The following is a 23,650-nucleotide window of genomic DNA, read 5'->3' as shown; positions in this document are numbered from 1 at the left end:
TTCTTCGGATACTTTCATCCAATGAAGAATTCTTGGAAACGGCTTGATTTTATAAGACAGGGAAGTCCTCAACTTACAACCATTCCCTTAGCGATCATTCAAAGTCATCCTGCCGTTCCTTCTAGCAAAGGAAGGCCCTTGAATAAAGATAGGTAGAAATGTCTTTGTTTCACACGATGCTCTTCCTCTAAACTACAGGCAGTCCTCAACTTAGGACCACAATTGAGCCCCAAATTCTTGTTGCTAAGTGAGACATTTGCTAAGTGAATTTTGCCCCATTGTATTTTCTCGCCACAGTTTGTTTCTCGCCACAGTTGTTAAGTGAATCACTGCAGTTCTTAAGTTAGTAATATGGTTGTTAAGTGGTTTCCCCATTGCCTTTGCTTGTCAAAGGGTCACAAAGGGTGATCAGGTGAGCCCAGGACACTGCAACGGTCGTAAATATGAGCCGGTTGCCAAGTGTCTGAATTTTGATCATGTGGCCATGGGGATGGTGCACCGGTTGTAAGTGTGAAAAACGGCCATAAGTCACGTTTTGTTAGTGCCGTGGCAACTTAGAAGGGTTACTAAATGAACTGTTTTAAGTTGAGGGCTACCTATATACAGAGCCACGTGAGGATCCAACAAACAAACAAACAAACTTAGATTTCTGCAGAGAAAAGCCATCATCTGAATATTAAAAACCCATCCAATTATCCAAAATAAACTCCTTTGTAATTTTGGGTAGTCAGAAAGGACAAATAAAATACAGTAGATCCATCTGATCCAGATAGCATATTTTCTACCTCTATTTTCTTGAAAAACACAGAGGGTTGTCCTTTGATGTGTATTCTATTGAAATTAGAAAGAAGATCAGAACCAGGTCAAGGTTTTCCAGAATATTCTGATAAAATGTCATGGTTCCGACAGACAGACAGAAATAAAGCAGAACTCCGAGGCTTGGAAATTCCTCAAAGAACATGTTTACCAAGTATCGGCACGTCAAAAGCGAAACCAAGTCTGAAGACGCACACAACAATGCCCCAATACGACGTTAAGAAACCCCACGCCAAGGCTGTGCAAGCAACTACATCCCCCCAATGTATTTTCTTGGTGGGCTTTTCACAAAACGCCCAGCCTGCAATCTCGGGAGCAGCCGATGACCTTGGTTCCCACAGGACAAAGGTTGATTTAGACTAGCGAAGCACGTGGCATCCACCCCACCCACTCTTCCTTCAACGTGTCAACCGAAAATGAATGAGGAAGATTGCCGCAGCCATGCTCATTTTCAAAGTTGATATTATACTTGGAAGGGTTTGTGTATCCATTTTCCAACTTTGCCAAGCAACAGTACTAAGAGAAGGATGCAATTACTCCACCTGAAAAGACTGTCATGTTAGAGGGAGGCAACCCCACAAGCTTTACGTAAGTACCAAGAATATCATCTTACATATATCCTTTCCTAGTCGAGAAATAATTTGCCTTATAGATTATATATTTGAACAAGAGGGGGTAAGCCGTGAACCATCTTACAACTTGGAAGAACTCAGAAGCCATCTTGTTAATCAATCAGAATAACTGCCCTGGGACCCGGCGTAGAAAAATACTCTTCAGAATTGCTCCCTGGTGACATATATGCAGAAGCAATAGTGTACCACAATGAATGAAACTCAGTAACTTTCTTTTTGCTGGTGTCCACCAAAACAAAGCAATAAATCTACTCAAGATAATATCTCCCATTTCCACTTTCTACGTGAGGGGTGGCTGGGGAATTCTGGGAGTTGAAATCCACTAGTCTTAAAGCTGCCAACGTTGGATATCCCTGCTCTACAATAGACGACGTTTTTGACTGGTTGCATAGCCAATGTTGCTTTTTTTTGCCAGGATAGATTCTCTTTCCGTGCAAGCGTTCAAAAGCCAAGATCACCTGACCTCCAAAGATGTAACACAGATGGCTTAACTCTCTTAGATGGCACATATTAATGGGTTCACCTTGTAGAAAATGTACTGAGAAAAATGTAAGACTTACTTTGAAGAGTACAAATCCTTCTTGTCTGCCGATCCCAGGCTCTGGAAGACAGAAAAACATAACATTTAGTCCCATGTCCTCCTTAGGTAGATGCAGAAGGCAAAAGAAGCATAAGAATAACAAGCATCACATCGTGCATATAGGTGGCACCAGTAAGACTGGAGTGTGCCCACAGTAAAAAAAAATTGACAGTAATGGTTATCTTATCCTATCTTATTTTCACCTTTGGTTACTTGGTACCAACCCTTCATATGTCAGAAATAAATGGGAATGATGGAATTCACAACAATAGGAATGGGAAGGAAGGAAGGAAGGAAGGAAGGGAGGGAGGGAGGGAGGGAGGGAGGGAGGGGAGGGGAGAGGAGAGGAGAGGGGAGAGGAGAGGAGAGGAGAGGAGAGGAGAGGAGAGGAGAGGAGAGGAGAGGAGAGGAGAGGAGAGGAGAGGAGAGGAGAGGAGAGGAGAGGAGAGGAGAGGAGAGGAGAGGAGAGGAGAGAAGAGAAGAGGGCATTGCTAAATTCATGGTTTGTATCACAGAAGATTAAATCTCTTACATTTTCCAAATAAAGCAGGAAATAAGAAGGTCACCTATTGGAGACCAGAAAATAAAATTGAACCAAAGAGCTTGATACAAAGATAATTTCACATACTTTGTATTTAATCAAGTACAATTTAATACCTCTTCTTGGAAGTCCGGCTTCTTATAGGTTTTCATACCTGGGTTCAACCAGAAATCTACCACTTGGAAAAAAAAATCCTTAACTTTAGATATCCTTAGTTAGGCTCGTATATTACAGTTCTTGCTAGCTAAGCAGAATCCTGTTTGATTCTAGCAATTTTGCACCGTCATTTCTGCTACAGCTGGACCCATCCTGTGGAAAATGGGACAACATCTGCCTTGCACAATGCACCATCTTTCATAGATTCCATTGCAAATATTTTTCAAAGGTTTGGAAGCTGGCAGTTTTCTGCCTTGCTCCCTGTGAAAGCAAACAGGGCTCCTGGATCCTGAATCTCTACTTTTCCACAAACCTTTTGATGTGTCCATGCCAGTCTGCCTATGGGATTCGGAGATTCCCAGGAGCTATCTTTCCAAAACACAATTCATCCATCATCTCTCATTTTGTTGACGGATGTTCCTCATTCCCACGTAACTTAAGTTTTTGATGGAATCCTAAATTGCCTAGTCAAAAAGAGGGTAGCATTTGCACAGCAAAAACAGAGAGTCCAGGTTGAATTCCCTAAAAAGTCACAGAAGTTGTATTCGAAATTCAGATTAAATCCTTGTTTGCAAAGAAGTCGAACTTCACTGTGAACCTTCAAGCCCAGTTTAAGCAAAGATGTGTTGTGTGCTCCCTAAACTTGTTCAGGTTCTCGGATAATCAGTGTAAATTGGCAAATGATACATGAGAGGTGTCAGTTTTCAAAAACATTGAATTCTGCATCTGGATTCCTACATTGCTTTACGTCATCTAGCTAAATGGATGCCTTCAAGCAAGGTAGGGATCCAGACGCAGAATTCAGTGTTTTAGCTAAGCGCAGTTTGTTGAATACACCATCGTTCACTGGATTCAAACAACAAGACAACTACTTTACAGTTCCCAAACCAACAATGGCTAGTTTTATTCAATGCATCAAATTAAACCCAACATTATGGCTTCTCTCTAACCACGCTCTCATCTCTCACTTCCCGTGTTGGGTCAGCAAGTGCAGAAGGAAGGAAGCGAGCTTCACATGATCATCCACAAGCCCAATCTTCATCTTAGTAAGAGATAGATCTTGAGGCACCAGCTCCCTCCTGCTAATTTGAGTTGGGTTTTTTTTTCCAACCCTGGCAATTTTAAGGCTCCCAGAATTCCCCAGCCAGCATGCTGGAAGTTGACATCCAGCCATCTTGAAATTGCTATGGTTGAGAAACGTTGCACTAAATGATTCCTACCCTCACATCAGAACCAGCTCCAGAAAGAGGCTTACCCACACCTGCTTAAGCACCACCATGATACAAAAGTCCTGTTAGGCTCCGGCATACTATTTATTTTGCATTTGGACATTGAAAATCCGAAAGCATGAAAAGAGTCAACAAAGCTGTTGAGTATTCATGCTTTTCTAAGTGGGAGGAGCAAACGTGGAGACCACAGAGAGAGGGAGCAAACCTTAAATCCAGGTTGTTCCAAGTTTGCTGAATGTTCTCAAGATCCTTCAGAGCCATGCAAGGAGAGTTTTTCTCTCCTCTTTTTTTATTATTTTCTTCTATTAGCTGCTGTGTGCTCCTTGTATTTGCAGAATGCGGGCGATGAAGTTGGTGGTTGCCTGCTAGCAGCATGCTTGCACTCTCTAAGGTAGCTAATGTTGTATGTTCACATTGTGGTTGCCAGGCAGCGACTACAAGACAATTCCAAAGGAGGGAGAAAGCCACCGGGCAGAATGCTAATCAATGGTGCAATAAACTGTTCAGCCGGCTGAGATTCCCCTCCTAGAAACCATCATTCACAAACTCAAGCACAGAGTCTCACATGCAAAGGAAAAAGGAGAAGGAATGTTTCTAGACCTCAGGTTTCCCAAGTGCCCATAGTATTAGATTGCATGTCAGACTGAACTTGGATCTTAACCTCCTCCTCCTCCTCCTCCTCCTCCTCCTCCTCCTCCTCCTCCTCCTCCTCCTCCTCCTCCTCCTTCTTCTTTTTACAAGAGGTCTGAGCTTCCCTGTGGGTGAATATATGCTACGGGGTCAATGTCATTTACAATGAACCTCATTTATGAATGAAGTGAGCATTAGGACAGGTTCGTTGGAGAAGGAAGAAGAAAGCCAAATTGTTCATGAACAGCCTTCTAAAGCACTTGGAGGGCAGACCATAGAGAACATAGAACTGAACAGCAAGGCCATCCATGGGAATTCTGGGAGTTGAAGTCCACATGTCCTAAAGAAGCTAAGATTAAGAAACACTTGTCTATAGGTAATGTTTCCATACTTCCCCTCCTCCCTCCAGGACTAAACAATTATCTTCAGGGGCCAGATTTTGTGTAAGATATCCCATTACTGTTCTCTGTCTTACAAGCTAAAAGGCAATTATTTCATCCTCCCAAATTATTATTATTATTATTTTTAATCCCATTTATATCCCGCCCTTCTCCGAAGACTCAGAGCGGCTTACAATCTAAGCACAAATCAAATGCGATTAGCAATAGCCTTCATTCTATGTATATGCCTGCTTATTAGGGCTTTCGCCCCCCCCCCAAGCGGCATTTTTACAAAGTCAGCTTAATTGCCCCCAACAATCTGGGTCCTCATTTTACCTACCTCGGAAGGATGGAAGGCTGAGTCAACCTTGAGCCTGGTGGGACTCGAACCTGCACTAATTGCAGGCAGCTGGTGTTACTTAAGGAGGCATTAGCCCACTGCTCCACCAAGGCTCTTGGTGCATTAATGCATTTACTTTCATTTTGAGGGTTGACTTGGATTTGCTAGCGAACAGACAGGTATGGTTAGTATGTTGAGGTCCAAGATATTTGAAGTCAATGGATTTTGATGCAATTCCATAGGACTAGTCTATAAATTCATGCTAAGCTTTCACGCACTGCAGATTGTTTCTATTTATTTATTTCTTAGGTTTTTATTGTCTTTTTTTTTCTTTCTTTCTACTCTTTCCCCTGGTCTTTTGCAGCTATTTATACAGCATTTTGAACTTCTAAAGGAAGCATCTGTTTCATTTGTGAAGAATTATACCCATCTGTATTACTGCACCAATTTTCGTTAGTGCATAAGCCAATGCATATTTCAACAAGAGATTTCTGCCGTAAATTACCAAATCTGTCAACATTAGTTTTCTCATCCAAAGAGATTGTTAATAAGCATCATCCTTGCTTTAAAAAAAAAAACGTTTGAAGGTTGACAGGCAATATGCCAACTTGTTTCAAAGCACTGACTGGGTTCATAAATACTGCTAAGCCATGATTTAGTTATTCCATGGTTTACTGAAAAATTCAGCATTAACTAAGGTGTGGTTTACAAAACCCAGTAGCTGGGCCCAATATCATCTTACGTTCAGTCTTCCCAGGTAAAACCATAATACAGAACAACAGAGTTGGAAGGGACCTTGGAGGTCTTCTAGTCCAACCCCTTTCTTAAGGCAAGAGACCTTTCACCATCCTGGTCAAATGATTGCCCAGTCTCTTCTTGAAAACCTCCAGTGATGGAGCACTCACAATTTCCACTGATCCTTTCACTGTTCCACCGATTTACTGTTCTTGGTGTCAGGAAATTTCTCCTTAGTTCTAGCTTGGATTTTTCTCTGTGATAAATTCCTCTTTGGTCAGCAAACCAGACAGGAGATACAACTAGATGAGCTAAATGGAGGTAGTGACAGATTTTATTTTCCTGGGCTCCAAGATCACTGCAGGCGGAGACTGCAGCCAAGAAAGTAAAAGACGCTTGCTCCTGGGGAGGAAAGCCATGGCAAATCTAGACAGCACACTAAAAAGCAGAGACGTCACCCTGCCAACAAAAGTGCATATAGTCAAGGCTATGGTCTTCCCAGTTGCAATGTATGGCAGTGAAAGTTGGACCATAAGAAAGGCTGAGCGCCAAAGAATTGAGGCCTTTGAACTATGGTGCTGGAGAAGACTCCTGCGAGTCGCTTGGACTGCAAAACGATCAAACCGGTCAGTCCTAGAGGAGATCAACCCTGACTGCTCTTTAGAAGGCCAGATCCTGAAGCTGAAACTCAAATACTTTGGCCACCTAATGAGAAGGAAGGACTCACTGGAGAAGAGCCTAATGCTGGGAAAGATTGAGGGCAAGAGAAGAAGGGGACGACGGAGAATGAGGTGGCTGGATGGAGTCACTGAAGCAGTAGGTGTGAGTCTAAATGGACTCCAGAAGATGGTAGAGGACAGGAAGGCCTGGAGGAATGTTGTCCATGGGGTCGCGATGGGTTGGATACGACTTCGCAGCTAACAACAACAACAACATTAATGGAGTCTTGCAAGTCTGAAAGTAGAAACTTCCCCGAGCTACTTTTAACTGCCTCATCCGTTGGGGAGGATCTTTCCTAAGTCTCTTCCGTGCTGACTGTTAAGTGACTGAAGGCCCTTCCCACTTTTAGCTGGTTTTTTTTCCCCCAGGCAGCATCTATTTTTATCATCCTCCAAGGTCACCACTTTCAGCCATCTGATCAATTAGGGCAGGTCTGTAGGAGATGACCAAGCTGAGCCCCAGGGAGGGGTCAAATGCGTCCTAGGTCCCGAGACTTTGCACGCTTGCAAGAGATCTAAGTCCAGACCACCTTGAATGCCTTTCTTATCTCCCTCTCATTTCCCTTGGCCGTTAGTTGGTCCGATTCTTGTAGAAAGCTCTCAAGCTTGCAATGAATTTTTACACTCCTTCGAACTGCCCGAATCTCCTGATTTCCCGGTGCTTGACAAGGTCCTTCCTAAGTTTCTTTCCCTCAACGTTAAGCCATTGGGGGCATCCCCCCTCTCTTTGATTGTTTCCTAGCCAGCATCTTTTCCCCTGATTCTCCTGATCTCCGATATCAGTACATCAAGTAAATCACGCACACCATAATAAAACTTGAGAAGCATTGCAAAGAATGACCTTTTTTTTAAAAAAAAATAACCATCTTTTTTTCTTTTTGTCAATTTATATCTCTCTTTTTCTTCTTCTCTCTCTCTCTCGTTTTTAAACTTAACAAAATTGCATTAAAAAAGGAAAAAGAAAAAGAATATTTCTGCTTCAGGAAAGGTAAAACGACTTCTCACTTCGGACCAGAAGGCATAAAGAAGGGTTCCAGTTTAATTTAAAAAAAAAACATAATATCTTTAGGAATTAACAGCTTTAAAGTAAATTCCTGGAGAATTCCATCCGCATGACTAAAAAGATCCTGCATACTGGCATCTGAGAGCTCGACACACTTGCCTCAACCCCTGATTCAAGCACCCCAGTTCCACCCCTGGATTTCTTACAGCCACATATGAATCATGATCAAGGCAGGCCCAGCACAACATTTCTCGATTACTCACCCCACTGATGACTCAGAGTTTAGGAACCACATATTAAATCCCTTAACAAAATAATGGGAGAAAGTTAAGCTCTTGATCATTTTGCTAAAGTATATTTTTGGATGATGCACTAGCCTGTTTTGAATTTACCTATTGGGAAAAGAGCATAGAAATCCTGTTTCTTGCAGAGCAACATTTTCAATAAGCAGATGTATAAGTGATGGGGGGAAGATAACCTTGGGCTGAAGAGATGCTATAGAGGAAGAGAAAGTGTCCAACGAACGATGAAGACAGTGGATACTCTCCAACTGAATTCCTATTAGTCTATTATTCCAGAGTTATTATATGTGCTCTTATTCATCATCAGATCATGCTCAGTGTGTTTTTGTATATGTATGTATGCAAGTAGCCTACAACTGGATATTTTACTGTTTCTGGCCATATGGCTGTAATAAACTGATCTGATTATTCTAGAGTGGCTTTTCATACAAGGTCAGCATCAGAGCCTGGAGAGCATCAGCTTGTAAAAGATGACCAGTCTTAGCCTGAGGGAGGCGTCAAATGCATAATCAGTCATGAGTCCCTGTGTGTCCCCAGAGATCTAAGTCCAGCCCACCTTGAATGTCTTTCTTATCTCCCGCTCATTTCCCTTGACTGTTAGTTGGTCAGATTCTTGCAGAGAGCTGAAGCTTGTAATAAATCTTTATACTCATTTGAACCACCTCTGCCTCCTGATTTCCCCGGCGGTTGACACAGCCTTTCACTTAGTTTTGTAAACAACTAAACCAGGGGTAGGCAACCTTGGCTCTTTTATGACTTGTGGACTTCAACTCCCAGAATTCCTGAGCCAGCCATGCTTGAGGGGAAAGGGAGAGGTTTCCAAGCTGAGCCATGCCGGCTCAGGAATTCTGGGAGTTGAAGTCCACAAGTCATAAAAGAGCCAAGGTTGCCTACCCATGAACTATACTGAGATTATTCAACAAATCAAGATGAAAACCAATCGCAACTTAGCAAAATCTATGGGCCCATTCAATATGTTGGTAGAGAATCTGTATCTTCTCATTTGGAGCTGTCCAATGCAAGACCCATTATTTCATGGCGCACTTACATTACAGGTCTTCCGGTGTATCTCCTGCATCCCTTATCTGGAAGTAATATGATTGGATATTTGACAAAGCCTGCTCCCAAACTCATGTATGTCCTAATCTTTAAAAGTTCTTTGGAAAAAAAGTGAGGGGAAAAAAAGCCAGGATAATTTGTCCTTTTTAGTCATAATCCACAAGGCCAAAACGATGGCATTCTAAATTTATCTTGTAAGATTTCTCACCTTCAATAGTCCAAGTACAGAGAGCAAATATCTATGGATTTCTTACACTTACACGCACACGTGTATGTGGAGAGAGGGGGGTGGGTGGGCAGAGGGAGAGACTGACAGAAGACAATATTTGCTCAGGGTTGAACTGTGATGCTTTCTGAACTTGGTTGTTTTCTTGCAGACATTAAATTACCCAAGGTAGATAACATAATTAGTTCACCATTAACCAACCTGGCTTGGGTAATGAAATTTCTGCAAGAAAACAACCAACGAGAGAGCACCCAGGATGATGGATGATAGATAAATAGATAGATAAAGATAGGTAGGTAGGTAGATAGGCAGATAGGCAAATAGATAGATAGATAGATAGATAGATAGATAGATAGATAGATAGATAGATAGATAGATAGAGATAGGTAGGTAGGTAGGTAGGTAGGTAGATAGATAGATAGATAAAGATAGGTAGGTAGGTAGATAGGTAGATAGGTAGATAGGTAGGTAGATGATAGATAGATAGATAGATAGATAGATAGATAGATAGATAGATAGATAGATAGATAGATAATAGGTAGGTAGGTAGGTAGATAGAGATAGAGATAGATAAGATAGGTAGGTAGGTAGATAGATGATAAATAATAATAATAATAATAATAATAATAATAATAATAATAATAATAAGAAGAAGAAGAAGAAGAAGAAGAAGAAGAAGAAGAAGAAGAAGAAGAAGAAGAAGAAGAAGAAGAAGAAGAAGAAGAAGAAGAAGTAGTTGGAAGGGACCTTGGAGGTCATCTAGTCCAACCCCCTGCTCAGGCAGGAGACCCTATACCATTTCAGAGAAATAGCTGGCCAGTCTCTTTTTAAAAACTTCCAGTGTTGGAGCATTCACAGCTTCTGGAGGCAGGTTGTTCCACTGGTTAGTTGTTCTAACTGTCAGGAAGTTTCTCCTTAGTTCTAGGTTGCTTCTCTCCTTGATGAGTTTCCATCTGTTGCTTCTTGTCCTGCTTTCAGGTGCTTTGGAGAATAGCTTGACTCCCTCTTCTTTGGGGCAGCTCCTGAGATATTGGAAGGCTGCTATCATGTCACCCCTCACCCTTCTCTTCATTAAACTACACATACCCAATTCCAGCAACTGTTCCCTATATGTTTTAGCCTCCAGTCCCCCAATCATCTTTGTTGCTCTTCTCTGTACTCTTTCCAGAGTCTCGACATAGATAGATGGATGGATGACAGACAAACGTACGAGAAATGGACACTACCAGGGCTTGAAGGAGGAACTAGGGAGGATATGGAAAGTAAAGGCCAAAGTGGTCCTAGCAGTAGTAGGAGAATTGAGACCGGGGCCTCTAAGCTGCAGAGTGGATCCAACAGATCCCAGGCATGACATCAGAGCTCTCCATCCGGAAGAGTGCAGCACTAGGAACAACTTCGATCCTGTGCAGAAACTTCAAACTTGCAGGGCTCTCGCAGAGGACCCGAGATTGAAGAGACACAGATCATCCATAGAGGTAAGAAGTTTTTCGTTTTTGTTTTTTTTATTTTTGTTTTACAGATTTCCTTTCATGGAAGCAGCCTTTAAACTTTGCATGACAAGCCAGCTTTAATTAAAAAAAAATGAAATCTTGCCTCGACAAAGGGTGCCTTGCCTTATCTGGCACAGGCACACCCGGGACTGAGGAATCCGAGCAGCAAATTTGCCTGGCACATTGCAGCTAAACTGATTACAGGAGAGTCAGCCAATATGTCAAAGAGATGAAAGGGACGCTCTATCTCATGACAAAACCACATCTTAAAAATTAAGCACAGCTGGAAGGAAAGATCTACCAGTACACTTGAAAGAGGCTCGGCATCTTTGGAGTATATGTGTGTGTTTGTGTGTGTGTGTGTGCGCGCGGGCGCCCGTGCATCTTTTGTTCCCTTGACTCTTCGCGTTATGAAATGTCTCAGTGCCAAATATGTGTGTGCTTTTTTTAAAAAAAAAATGATTGCAAAGGATGCAAAATGGGTTTGGGGAAGAGGAAGACTGAAATGGAGTGAACCAGAATGCTGGTTGGGGGGCCCTTGGTGCACCTCTGAGCTTGGTTGTTTTCTTGCAGACGTTTCATTACCCAGCTAGGGAACATCATCAGTCCTAGAAGGATGTTAGGTCTGTGGAGAGGAGGAGGAGAGAGAAGAGGGAGGGGAGGAGGAGGAGGAGGAGGAGAGGAGGAGGAGGAGGAGGAGGAGGAGGAGGAGGAGGAGGAGGAGGAGGAGGAGGAGGAAAAACTCTGGGATCCTTGGTGCTCTCTGAGCTTGCTTGTTTTCTTGCAGAGGTTTCATTATCCAGTGCTCATGCTGATGATGTTACCTAGTTTGGTAACGAAACATCTGGAAGAAAACAACCAAGCTCAGAGAGCACCAAGGACCCCCCTCATTTCAACCACAAAGATTCTCCTTTATATAGAATCTTTTATTAGAATCTTGGTTATTTAGAGAGCTGTCTTTACGTCTTTTTAATGAGTCCCTAGATTGCAGGGCTGGTGTCTCCAAACCTGCCAATTTAAGACTTGTGGACTTCAACTCCCAGAATTCCGCAGCCAGCATGTTCTGAAGAAGATTCTTGGATTGGACATCACCTGTTTGAGACAATATAGGTTCTCCTGCTCAAGCAGGGGGCTGGACTAGAAGACCTCCAAGGTCCCCTTCCAGCTCTATTCTATTCTATTCTATTCTATTCTGTTCTGTTCTGTTCTGTTCTGTTCTGTTCTGTTCTGTTCTGTTCTGTTCTATTTTCTGTTCTGTTCTATTCTATTCTGTTTTGTTCTGTTCTGTTCTGTTCTGTTCTGTTCTATTCTATTCCATTCCATTCCATTCCATTCCATTCCATTCCATCCCATTCCATTACATCTATTCTGTTCTGTTCTATTTTCTATTCTATTCTATTCTATTCTATTCTATTCTATTCTATTCTATTCTATTCTATTCTATTCTATTCTATTGCATTGCATTGCATTGCATTGCATTATACTCCATCTATTCTATTCTATTCTATTCTATTCTATTCTATTCTATTCTATTCTATTCTATTCTATTCTATTCTATTCTATTCTATTCCATCCCTTTCCATATATTCTCTTCTCTTCTCTTCTCTCTCTTCTCTTCTCTTCTCTTCTCTTCTCTTCTCTTCTCTTCTCTTCTCTTCTCTTCCCTTCCCTTCCCTTCCCTTCCATTCCATTCCATTCCATTCCATTCCATTCCATTCCATTCTATTCTATTCTATTCTATCCTATTCTATAAAATCGGAAGGTCCCCTTGCCTTTCAAAGAAAACCACTTTGGGGTTTGCCATCGCTGCTCTCCAACAAGGCACCTCTGACAAAAGTCAGTTCAATCAAAAAAGATGGCAGGCCTGATGGCATTCGAAGAGAGAAGACCACACGGGCAAATTTGCGACCTATTTGGGTTCGTCTTAAAATTTGTCAGCAAGCACAAGTCCGTGGCTCCAGTGAAATAAAATTAAGTTACTGCTGCCGATCTCCTTAGAACAGGCGGCTTTACTCCAAGGTGGTCTGCTAAGAAACAACATTACCAAGAGATCCTACTTACTAATAGCAGGGGACATGACTCAGAACGGAGCCTAAGTAGGAAGGGGGAAAACAAATATATATCAGGGGTTTGAATTTCAGAACCCCCTTAATTTCCACATGAAACCCTCTCCAGGATTATTCTGCTTTTCTAAGCGACTCAAGGCTGAGGCTGGCAGCGTCAGAAATTAAACTTTGGAAAAGAGCTTTTCTAGCCACTTTTAGCACAGCCAGAAATAAAGATTATGTAATTTAGCCTTCAGCGGAGTCTGTTGTTGAAAGCGTGTGAGGGAAAATAACTATATATGCCTTGTCGAAAATTCAGAGAGGGAGAAACATGAGTTTGTTTTGGTCAGTAAAGTGGGATGTGACTCAGCCCTCCGAGGGAGCAGAAATACTGACTAAGAAAGCTCTACTTTATAGCAAAGCACCCTTTTATACGTCTTAACCACCAAATTATACAAAGAAATCTGGTCGCAGCTCCACAGGCCAGGCTAACATTTAAGGGCTATTTTTTTCCCCTCCTATGCGACACAATCAGACACACATACACACCTCAGTAAAGCAGCTCCTACTAGGCTGAAAAATGACAGGTCTTTAAAAAAAAACAACCCAAAAATTAACACCCCAGGGTCTGAAACACAGCCCACATTAAAAAGTCAGAGGGATTTTATAGAATGAATGGCAGATATATTATTTCAACTCATATCTCAGCCAGACAGTTATGCTTTTTACACACCTACAGCCGGTGCCTAGGGGACAAACTAAACATTACACAAAACCTTTACACATTTGGGGTTTCATGGCAGGGGAAAAAAAAAGCTCTGGAGAGAGAGAGAGAGAGAGAGAGAGAGAGAGAGAGAGAGAGAGAGAGAGAGAGAGAGAGAGAGAGAGAAAGAGAGAGAGAGAGAAAGAAGAGAAAGAGAGAGAGAGAAAGAGTGAGAGAAAGAGAGAGAGAAAGAGAGAGAGAGAGAGAGAACAGAGAGAGAGAAAGAGAGAGAGAAGAAAGAGAGAGAGAGAGAGAGAAAGAGAGAGAGAGAGAGAGAGAGAGAGAGAGAGAGAGAAAGAGTGAGAGAAAGAGAGAGAGAGAAAGAGAGAGAGAGAGAGAAAGAGAGAGAAAGAGAGAGAAAGAGAGAGAGAGAGAGAGAAAGAGAGAGAAAGAGAGGGAGAGAGAGAGAGAGAGAGAGAGAGAGAGAGAGAGAGAGAGAGAGAGAGAGCGAGAGAGAGAGAGAGAGATGAAGATTTTATTACATTTGCCTCTTTGCAATCTCCACTTGCCAAAATTCAAGTCCGGAAGCAACGGACAAAGGAGATTCTTAACAAAGACAGAGGTGGAGCAATATAATCGGGAAAAAACAGAATAACAGTGTGGGAAGGGACCTTGGAGAGCTTCTAGTCCAACCCTCAGTTCAAGCAGGAGATCCTACACCCTTTCAGACAACCCAGTTGTCCTATCACTTTTTGAAAACTTCCAGTAATGGAACATCAACAACTTCTGTCAGGAAAATCAGAAGGGGTAAGACTTTGTTGCCCTATCTTAAGACTTCAAAATATTCATTGGGTTAGCAAGGAATTGTGTGGCAAGGAAGGTCATAAAACGGGGCAAAACTCACGTAACAAATGTGCCAGTTAGCCAGATAAATTTTGGGCTCAATTGTGTCCATAAGTCGAGGACTACCTGTACTAGATGGTCTTGTGATCATCTAAGAAGCATAGGTATCCTCAATAGAAAAACAATTGTACTGGCAAACTTCAATAGTAAGTCAATATTTAGTCACCTAAACAGAAAATGGGGGAGGGGGAGGGGAAACAGCAGTGCTGCTGATTTCCTGCTGGCTTTCCCACTGACTATCTCCATCCATCCATTAGCTGTCTCTGTCTCATCCATCCATCCATCCATCACATCCAGCATTAAAAAAATTGATACCTGGAAAGTTCTAATTCCATATATATATTAGAACTTTCCAAGTATCAACTTTTTTTTAATGCTGAACGTGATTGGTGGATGGATGGAGATAGAGGATAGATAGATAGATAGATAGATAGATAGATAGATAGATAGATAGATAGATAGATAGATGGATGGATGGATGGACGGACGGACGGGACTGGACTGGACTGGACTAGACTAGACTAGACTAGACTAGACTAGAATAGAATAGAATAGAATAGAATAGAATAGAATAGAATAGAATAGAATAGAATAGAATAGAATAGAATAGAATAGAATAGAATAGAATAGAATAGAAGCTGGAAGAGATACAGATACAGATGGAATTAGAATTTTTCAGGTATCAATTACTTTTATTTTTTTATTTTTGCACAGCTATAGAAATCTATAAACACTTTTCTGAACACTGTTGTTAGTCCTTCTTCCCTGCAACCAAGTTCTTCGAACTCATGCTAAGGACCATTGGGTTGATTTGTAAAACGACCCCAACTTTCTCTTCACTGCCTTTGTTTTAAGAAACGGGAGTCAAGAATAGACGTTTGCCATTGACCAACGGCGCCAAGAGCAAATGATTAGATTTGCTATTTATACAGGCTCCAACTTCCATTAAATATTTAGGCATCAAACTGAATCAAGGAAGCAGAAGACATACTGGTGAATAATTTGAGCATATAAAAACCCTGGAGGGGAAAAAGAATTTTTCTGGGCACATATTCTCGAGCTCATTAATTGGAAAGACAGCCTTGGGGGGGGGAAAAAAAGACAGAAGTATTTTCTTTTTCCCCAAAATCATTATCCATTCTTCAGAGTGTATCATATGAAAACAGTTATATAAAAGAATAAATTATATTTGTAATGGCAAGAAATCCAGAATAAAACTAGGAACTGTGATGTTCCCATATAAAGATAGGAGACAGCTATCTGTTCCAAATTTTAAAAGTTTACTGTTGCGCCAAATCAAATTCACTACATACCAGTAAGAATGTAGAAAGTGATCCCCACCCAGAAGGACTTTTGAGTAACCAACAATCTCCCAAAACTCTTAATTTAAGGCATGGGTCAACTGCTGGCTCTCAATCAGAATAGTTTTAGTAATTCATTCAATACAAAGCCAAAAACACAACCGAGATTTTAAAGCGCTGCAATTGGTTTTTTTAAGAAGTATGTATGAAAAAAAGCAAAATCTTGCTATAATTCTGGACTAGATTCAGCTTCTTAATTTTTAGTACTTTGTTATGCCCTGGCTGTTGATTCCATTTCCCTTCTCTCTGAAGTCAAATCAATAATAGGAAATGTAGAATGCGATGGTTGTCTAAGGCCTCCCTTTGATCAAAGGCAGGAGAATTTCCTGGATAGCTTACTAGATCTCTGAATACTGGGCACCAGCTGAAAGAAATGCCAATTGTAAAATATTTGTCCCTTGCCCAAAAATGCCGTTAAATCTCTTAACATTTATTTCGACTAGAAATGGAGAGAGATGGGGAAATCAATTATATAATTTACACACAGAGAGAGAGAGAGAGAGAGAGAGAGAGAGAGAGAGAGAGAGAGAGAGAGAGAGAGAGACAGAGGTGGACTAAGTGTGGTATGTATATATATATATATGGGGGTGATAAATATGATGGGTGGATGGATATAGAGACAGAGATAGAGATAGCTGATGGATGGATGGATGGATGGATGGATGGATGGATGGATGGATGGACGGACGGACAGACAGACAGGCACTGAATGTGTCAAGGGCTCCATTTTCTGGCTGTATTGCTAACAATTCAAGTATCTTGTTCTTATATATTTGGATGTTTTTAGTATTTTTATTGTTTAAAATCTTTTTGGTATTTTAACTGTAATATATTGAGTCATAAACCATCCAGAGTTACTGAGATGGGCAGCTATACAGTATGAATGAATGAATGAATGAATCAATCAATCAATCAATCAATGAGAGTAGAACCAGGATAAGCTAAATAACCATCTGACCGAGATGCTTTTCATAATAGAGAACATGTGTGACTCAGGATTAACTGTGTGGTGTGTGTGTGTGTTTGTGTGTGTGTGTGTGTGTGTGATCCTCTGAGTGTAGTAGCTTTCTTGCAGATAATTTGTTTCATGATATCACCCAGTCCGGTAATGAAACAGGATGCTTTAATCTGAATTTTTGCACACAGCAAAGGGTTGATTCCGTGCTCCAAATGGGTTCTAACAAAGATTCCATTAATTCCGATGCATTACAATCCTATGGGAAATCTGAGTTTTTCTCTATTCTATATAGACAAAGCATCTTCTTCTGGTTTTTTGGGGTGGGGGGTGGGAGGGGGAATTGGGAGTGGTTTAATCCTCCCAGATGCTGCAGGGACTGGGGTGTGTATTATCTGTGCTAGCAAAATATGAAAATAGATGCAAAGGGATAATTCTTATCCATACCTACATATCAGCTGGAATTCTATACAGGTTAGATCAGCTTCTGGCTTTCTCAAAAATGTTCTTAGGAGCATTTAGGAACGCAGCACCTTTTCGCAATTTGATAGAAACTTTTTCTTTGTACTCTGCTCAAAAGTTTGCCATTATGTTTTTAATCTCTTTGATAGTTGGAAGAGTCCAGCCTGGATTTTTGTCCTGGTGTATCAGTGATACACATCTTCTAAAACAAGGAACATAAAAGTCCATCCAATCCGTTCTCCAATTTCATCTTTACAACTTAATGGATTTCTGGTAATAGGATATTATTATGGTAATAGCTTTGGTGTAGCTGTAAGTATGGCTATCCCCATTCTCAAGGATGAATTTTTCTTTCAATAATAGATTAATATTTGCACTGGTTTTCATCTGACACTTGTCCATTATTATCTGCCTTTATTTTGTTTTTTATTATTAATAATATTCCAAGATATCAACTGCAGAGCTGCTTTTAAAAGAGTCTACAAAATTTGATAGTCATGTGAATTGGCCTTTGAAATTCAGAAAACTCCTTTTTTTAACCAACTCATTAATAGTAAATTTGATACTGTTAGAAAAAGTTGATAACCCCCATGATTTCAATTAATTGAACTACTATTCATTTATTCAGAGAAGAGCAACTAAGATGATTAAAGGCCTGGAGATTAAAACATACGAAGAACGGCTGCGGGCCTTGGATTTGGCCAGTCTAAAGAAAAGAAGAAATAGGGGAGACATGGTAGGTATCTGAGGGGCTGCTACAAGGCAGAGGGGGGCAGGTTGTTCACCAAAGCACCAGAGGGAAGGACGAGAAACAATGGTTGGAAGCCGATCAAGGAGAGAAGCAACCTGGAATTAAGGAGAAACTTCCTAACAGTGAGGACAATTAACCAGTGGAACAGCTTGCCACCAGAAATTGTGGGCACCCCATCACTTTAAGAAGAGACTAGACAATCACCTGTCTGAGATGGTGTAGGTTCTCTTGCTTAAGTAGGGGGTGGGGGGTGGAGGGGGCTGGACTAGAAGACCTCCAAGGTCCCTTCCAATTCTATTCTATTCTATTCTATTCTATTCTATTCTATTCTATTCTATTCTATTCTATTCTATTCTATTCTATTCTATTCTATTCTATTCTATTCTATTCTATTCTTAAATTTCATATTCTATTCTATTCTATTCTATTCTATTCTATTCTATTCTTCTATTCTATTCTATTCTATTCTATTCTATTCTATTCTATTCTATTCTAATTCTAATTCTAATTCTATTCTATTTTCTATTCTATTATTCTATTCTATTCTATTCTATTCTATTCTATTCTATTCTATTCTATTCTATTCTATTCTATTCTATTCCATATTTTCTATTCTATTCTATTCTATTCTATTCTATTCTATTCTATTCTATTCTATTCTATTCTATTCTATTCTATTCTATTCTACTCTACTCTATTCTATTCTATTCGCACACCTAGGTGGTCTCCTACTTGATTGCATATGCAAGATGTTTGAGAGTGCAGCACTTTGTTCATCTCCAATGATATACAGGTAGTCCTCAACTTATGACCATTGATTTGCTTTGCCAAGAAAGGCAGTTGTTAAGGTAGTCTCACCTGATTCAATGATCTTTTTCGGCCACAGTTAAGTGACACCCACACTTGTTAAGCAAATCTGGTTTCACCTATTGATTTTGCTTGTCAGAGTCCGGATTTGCTTGACAACGGGGTGATTCGCTTAACCGCAACAAAAATGACCATCAAATCAGACGCGACTGACTCAACAGCTGCCTTCCTTAGCAAAGGAAAATCTAGTCCCCCCCCCCGACAGTCGTAAGCCGAGGACTTTCCAACAAGAAAAATCAATAGGGGGAAACCAGCTGGGAAGGTCACAAATGGGGATCACACAACCCAGGGACCCTGCAACAATCATAAATCACATGCCAGTTGCCAAGAGCCAATTTTTTTTTATAGGCGATCGTGGGGATGCTGCAAAGATCACAAGCACAAGGATTGAGTATGAAATCACTTTTTTCCCCAGTGTGATTCTAACTTCAAACAGTTGCTAAATGAATGTTTGTCAAGTCAAGGACTGCCTGCTTAAACTTTCCAGATCATTTCTGTAGCATAGGATTGGACTAAAGGCCTTTTAGACTTAGAATAACAAACAGAGCTGGAAGGGACCTCGGAGGTCATCTAGTCCAGCCCCTTGCTCAAGCAGGAGACCCTGTACCATTTCAGACATGTGACTGTCCAGTCTCTTCTGAAAAACCTCCAGTGACGGAGCGCCCACAACTGTGACTTTAGCACGGGCTGACCAGATTGCTGATCACAAACAGTGAACATTCTTCCTTTGCTAAGTAGGAATCTCAATCCGTAAAATAATCCTAATTAATGATGTTAAATTCTAGTAGGCCTAAACAAAAAGCCTTAAAAACAACTCGACCATCCCAATCCTCCTCCTTAAACCGATTTGGTCTCTTTAGCGTGTAATCCACGGAGACCAACCAAAGACGTTATTCAGAATCTCCTTTTTTTTTTTCGAGCCACACCGACTGAAAGAAAAAGAGCCTTCATGTGAAAATGCTTCCAAATATCCTAGGAATGAGCCACCGTGTTGCTGAATGCCTTGAACTAAAGAAAGTCGACTGAAAAGAATAAATAGGAATGAATGCCTCCGTCTGGGTTTGGCCAGTTCCTCTGGACCCTTCCCAAGCCTGACCCATTGATCAACTCAGGCCTTGACACAAGCAAATGCCAAGTTTCCATCCCCACAACACTGTTGAAGAGACGTTTGCTTTTTTGAAACGCTTCAGCAAACTGTGGGAAGACCAGCCAGAAAGCAGATACGGGCATCCTGACAACATATTTCATGGCGAGCCGGCCTAGGCTAGTCAACAGAAGTCTGGCTTCTAACCTAACCATCCCGAGAGTAAATGGTTGCAGTTACAGGACACATACTGTAAGCCCAAATACTACAACCTTATGAAATGATTTACGGGTGGGTGATCCCCTTAATTTACAAGTATACTGGTTGAAGGCAGCAGAACAAACATCCGAATAATAGAATAACAAGAGTTGGAAGGGACCCTGGAGGCCTTTCTAGTCCTCAAGCAGAAAAGCCTACACCCATGGTGGTGAACCTACGGCACAGGTGCCACAGGTGGCACGCAGAGCCCTCTCTGTGGGCACGCACGCTGTCGCCCCAATCTTAGGCCTTCAGCTGGGTTTCATAAAACCTTTTCGCTTTAGGCCTCCGCCGCCGTGTGCAAAAAAAAAAAAAGGTTCACTCAATCAATCAATTTCAACTTTTCGCGGGGGGAAAAAAGATCTCGGAAAGTTGGGATTGATTGATTGAACTTTTTAGTCCCACCCAGTCTGCCATTGCCACCGCAGCCACGCCCACCCAATGAGCCACGCCCAGCCAATGGACCATGCCCAGCCAATTGGCCACACCCAGCCAATGGGCCACGCCCACCCGGCACCCAACGATACGTAAGTGGGTTTCGGGTTGCAGTTTGGGCACTCGGTCTCTAAAAGGTTCGCCATCACTGGCCTACGCCATTTCAGACCAATGAGTCTCCAGTCTCTCCTCGAAAACCTCCAGTGCACCCACAATCTCTGAAGACCAACTTCCACTGGTTAATTCTCAAAGGTGCTTTTTTTCAAGAGGCAACTGGACTTCCTTGTTTTTCTTTGAAGATGTTTCGCTTCTCCTCCAGGAATCTTCTCGGATGAGCTGAAGAAGCTTCTTGGATAGGAAGCGAAACGTCTTCCAAGAAAAACAAGAAAGTCCAGCTGCCTCTTGAAAAAGGCACCTTTGAGACAACCGTGACCTGGATGGCCAAGAACCTCCACAGACCACTGGTTAATTGTTCTCGTTGTCAGGAAGTTTCTCCTTAGTTCTAGGCTGGTTCTCTCCTTGATTAGTTTCCATCCGTTGCTTCTTGTTCTGTTTCAGACACCAGGAGTTCTAGTCCCACTTTAAGCACAAAGCCAATTGGGTGACTTTGAACCAGTCCTTTCCTCTCAACCTGAGAAAGGAGACAGCAAGGGCCAACGGTTTGTAAAAAGGTTTGCCAAGAAAACTGCAGGTACTATATAGCCACAAAGATTTAAGACTGACCAGAAAACATAAATAACATGTGGAGTGTCAAGGTTCCGATAGACAAGAGTTGACCCAGAGAGACACAAATTTAGAACAGAGGGAGAACAATGGAAATGAAAACTAAGTGGTTGCGATTTGCAAGTCAACTTCATATCTCTTTTGTGGTGAGAGAAATCCGTAATAACAGAATGAAAGCAAATTATTAAAATACTTCAGATATGAAATATATATAGGTAAAGGTAAAGGATCCCCCACACATGCGTGCTAGTCGTTTCCGACTCTAGGGGCTGGTGCTCATCTTCGTTTCAAAGCCGAAGAGCCGGAGCTTGTCCGAGGACGTCTCCGTGGTCATGTGGCCGGCATGACTAGACGCCAAAGGTGCACGGAACGCTGTTACCTTCCCACCGTACTGGTCCCTATTTTTCTACTTGCATTTTACGTGCTTTCAAACTGCTAGGTTGGCAGAAGCTGGGACGAGTAACAGACGCTCACTCTGCTACGCGGCGCTCGGGATTCAACCCGCCAAACTGCCGACCTTCTGATCGACAAGCTCAGCGTCCTAACCCACTGAGCCACCGCGTCCCATATATATAGAGATAGATAGTCCTAAAATATGCAGGAAGGGGAGAGAGTTCTGAGAAAGGAGTCATAGAATGATAGATCTGGAAAGGGACCTTGGAGATTTTTCTAATGCAACTCACTGTCCAAGACAGGAGTCCTTATACCATCCTGGACAAATGTGGTCCAACCTTCTCTTGAAAACCTCCAGCAATGGAGCACCCACAACTCCATCAAGTGAGCTGCTCCACTGATAGGTTGTTCTCACTGTTAGAAAATTCCTCCTCATTTCCAAATTGGTGCTCTTTCTGACAAGCTTCCACCCACGGCTTCCTTGCCAAGTCAACAAGACCTGTCAACCTTCTTCCATCCATATTGTACTTTGGGTTAGCACCATGTTTGTCAACCTTGCCAGCTTTAAGAGACAGAGGCTTCCAACTTCCAACTGGATGGGCCCAATTCCCTGCCACTCTGCCCTTCCTTTCAGCTCACACTTCCTTCATCCGACATTTTGCGATGAGATCTTCATTCATTCTCTCGATAGGGCCAAACCACTTCAATACATTTCTTTCGTGCTGGTCATTCCTTTTTGGCCTGGACAAGTGTTGACCATCCCAAAGCAAGTACTTCCAGCTGCAGGCATGGATGTCTGTTAGCTGTCTGGTTCTCCTGGGAATTGTGTGATCAACTGATCTGGCCCATTGACTTTAATGCTTATCATTACATTGACTTTTTAATTGCCTGAGCGCCCGACGATTCATTCTGCAGTTAAGAGCCTTGCCGCACATTCATCTGGTTTGCAGACAGATTCTTTGAGGAGGCTGAAGACTTTATAAGAGTAATATTGTTGTATTTACTTACGGCTCCTATCTGATCTTGGAGAGACATATAGTTCCTATCCACCACTTCGGCACAAAGGTTTCCTTTTAAACAGTCATGCGGTTGGTATGAAGATATGCGAGTCAGCCATTACGAATGGGATATTTGCAGCCAGGTCTTTCAGATTCTGGAGCTTGCAGTAGATGACGTGAAGATTACATTAAGCCTGAACTTTTTTTTCCCCTTTGCATTAAGCTTAAATCCTTATGTACCCTGCAGGTGATGGTTCTATCAATGGTAGTGCTATCTTTGTAAAGAAAAAAAATGTAGCTCATTAAAATATCCTTGTGTGCATTGTCAAGGGCTATCTGTCGTGCTGGAACACACCAATCGGTTAAAGTTACAACGCATTCTAAAACTGTTCGCCAAGTTTATGGCAGTGATTTCCATGATATGCAACCTTATCGGATTACTTTAAAATACTAAATACCAGGCAGAGTTGATAAGACAGATTTTGTGTACTCTGGATTTTTTATTGGGGGGGGGGCGGGAAGAATCAGGGAAGGTCTTTTATTAAGAAAGGATGTGGCATTTATGCCTCGCTTTGTAATTATTCTAACATTTTAAGGGATTCCTAGGAGTTTACGGAGTTCATTCATCTGTCTTAGAAGCTATATTTAAGCCTTTTCTTTTTCTGGTTTGCAATGTGGACAATCGCCTCTCTAATTTTACTTCCTAGTTAAGCTTAGGAGCATGTCGCAATGAAGGATCTGGCTTTTCAGGATTAAGCCAACCTGCTATTTTGTTGTCCCCATCTGGCATCCTCTATTTCGGTGAACATGTTGTGACGGTTTCTAGCATTTGTCGCACTTGGTTGCAAGATCCATTCGTTCTGTCCTCTGCGCC

The 23,650-nt window shown here is 41.7% G+C and overlaps 1 protein-coding gene across 1 annotated transcript in view; it reads right to left on the bottom strand.

Moving 5' to 3' along the window:
* Window positions 1-23,650, bottom strand: part of LOC310646177 (ankyrin repeat and fibronectin type-III domain-containing protein 1-like) — a gene marked incomplete at its 5' end in the record, with an annotated part of 598,148 nt that overhangs the window by 122,122 nt on the left and 452,376 nt on the right. Inside the window, 1 exon segment of the mRNA XM_083372437.1 lies at window positions 2,009-2,049. Within this exon segment, the coding sequence (XP_083228563.1) occupies window positions 2,009-2,049 (41 nt within the window).

This window comes from Vipera ursinii (assembly GCF_947247035.1).
Source record: "Vipera ursinii genome assembly, chromosome: 13".
NCBI classification, from domain to species: Eukaryota; Metazoa; Chordata; class Lepidosauria; order Squamata; family Viperidae; genus Vipera; species Vipera ursinii.
Note: the sequence above shows the minus strand (reverse complement) of the source record. Positions and strands in the feature narration are given on the sequence as shown.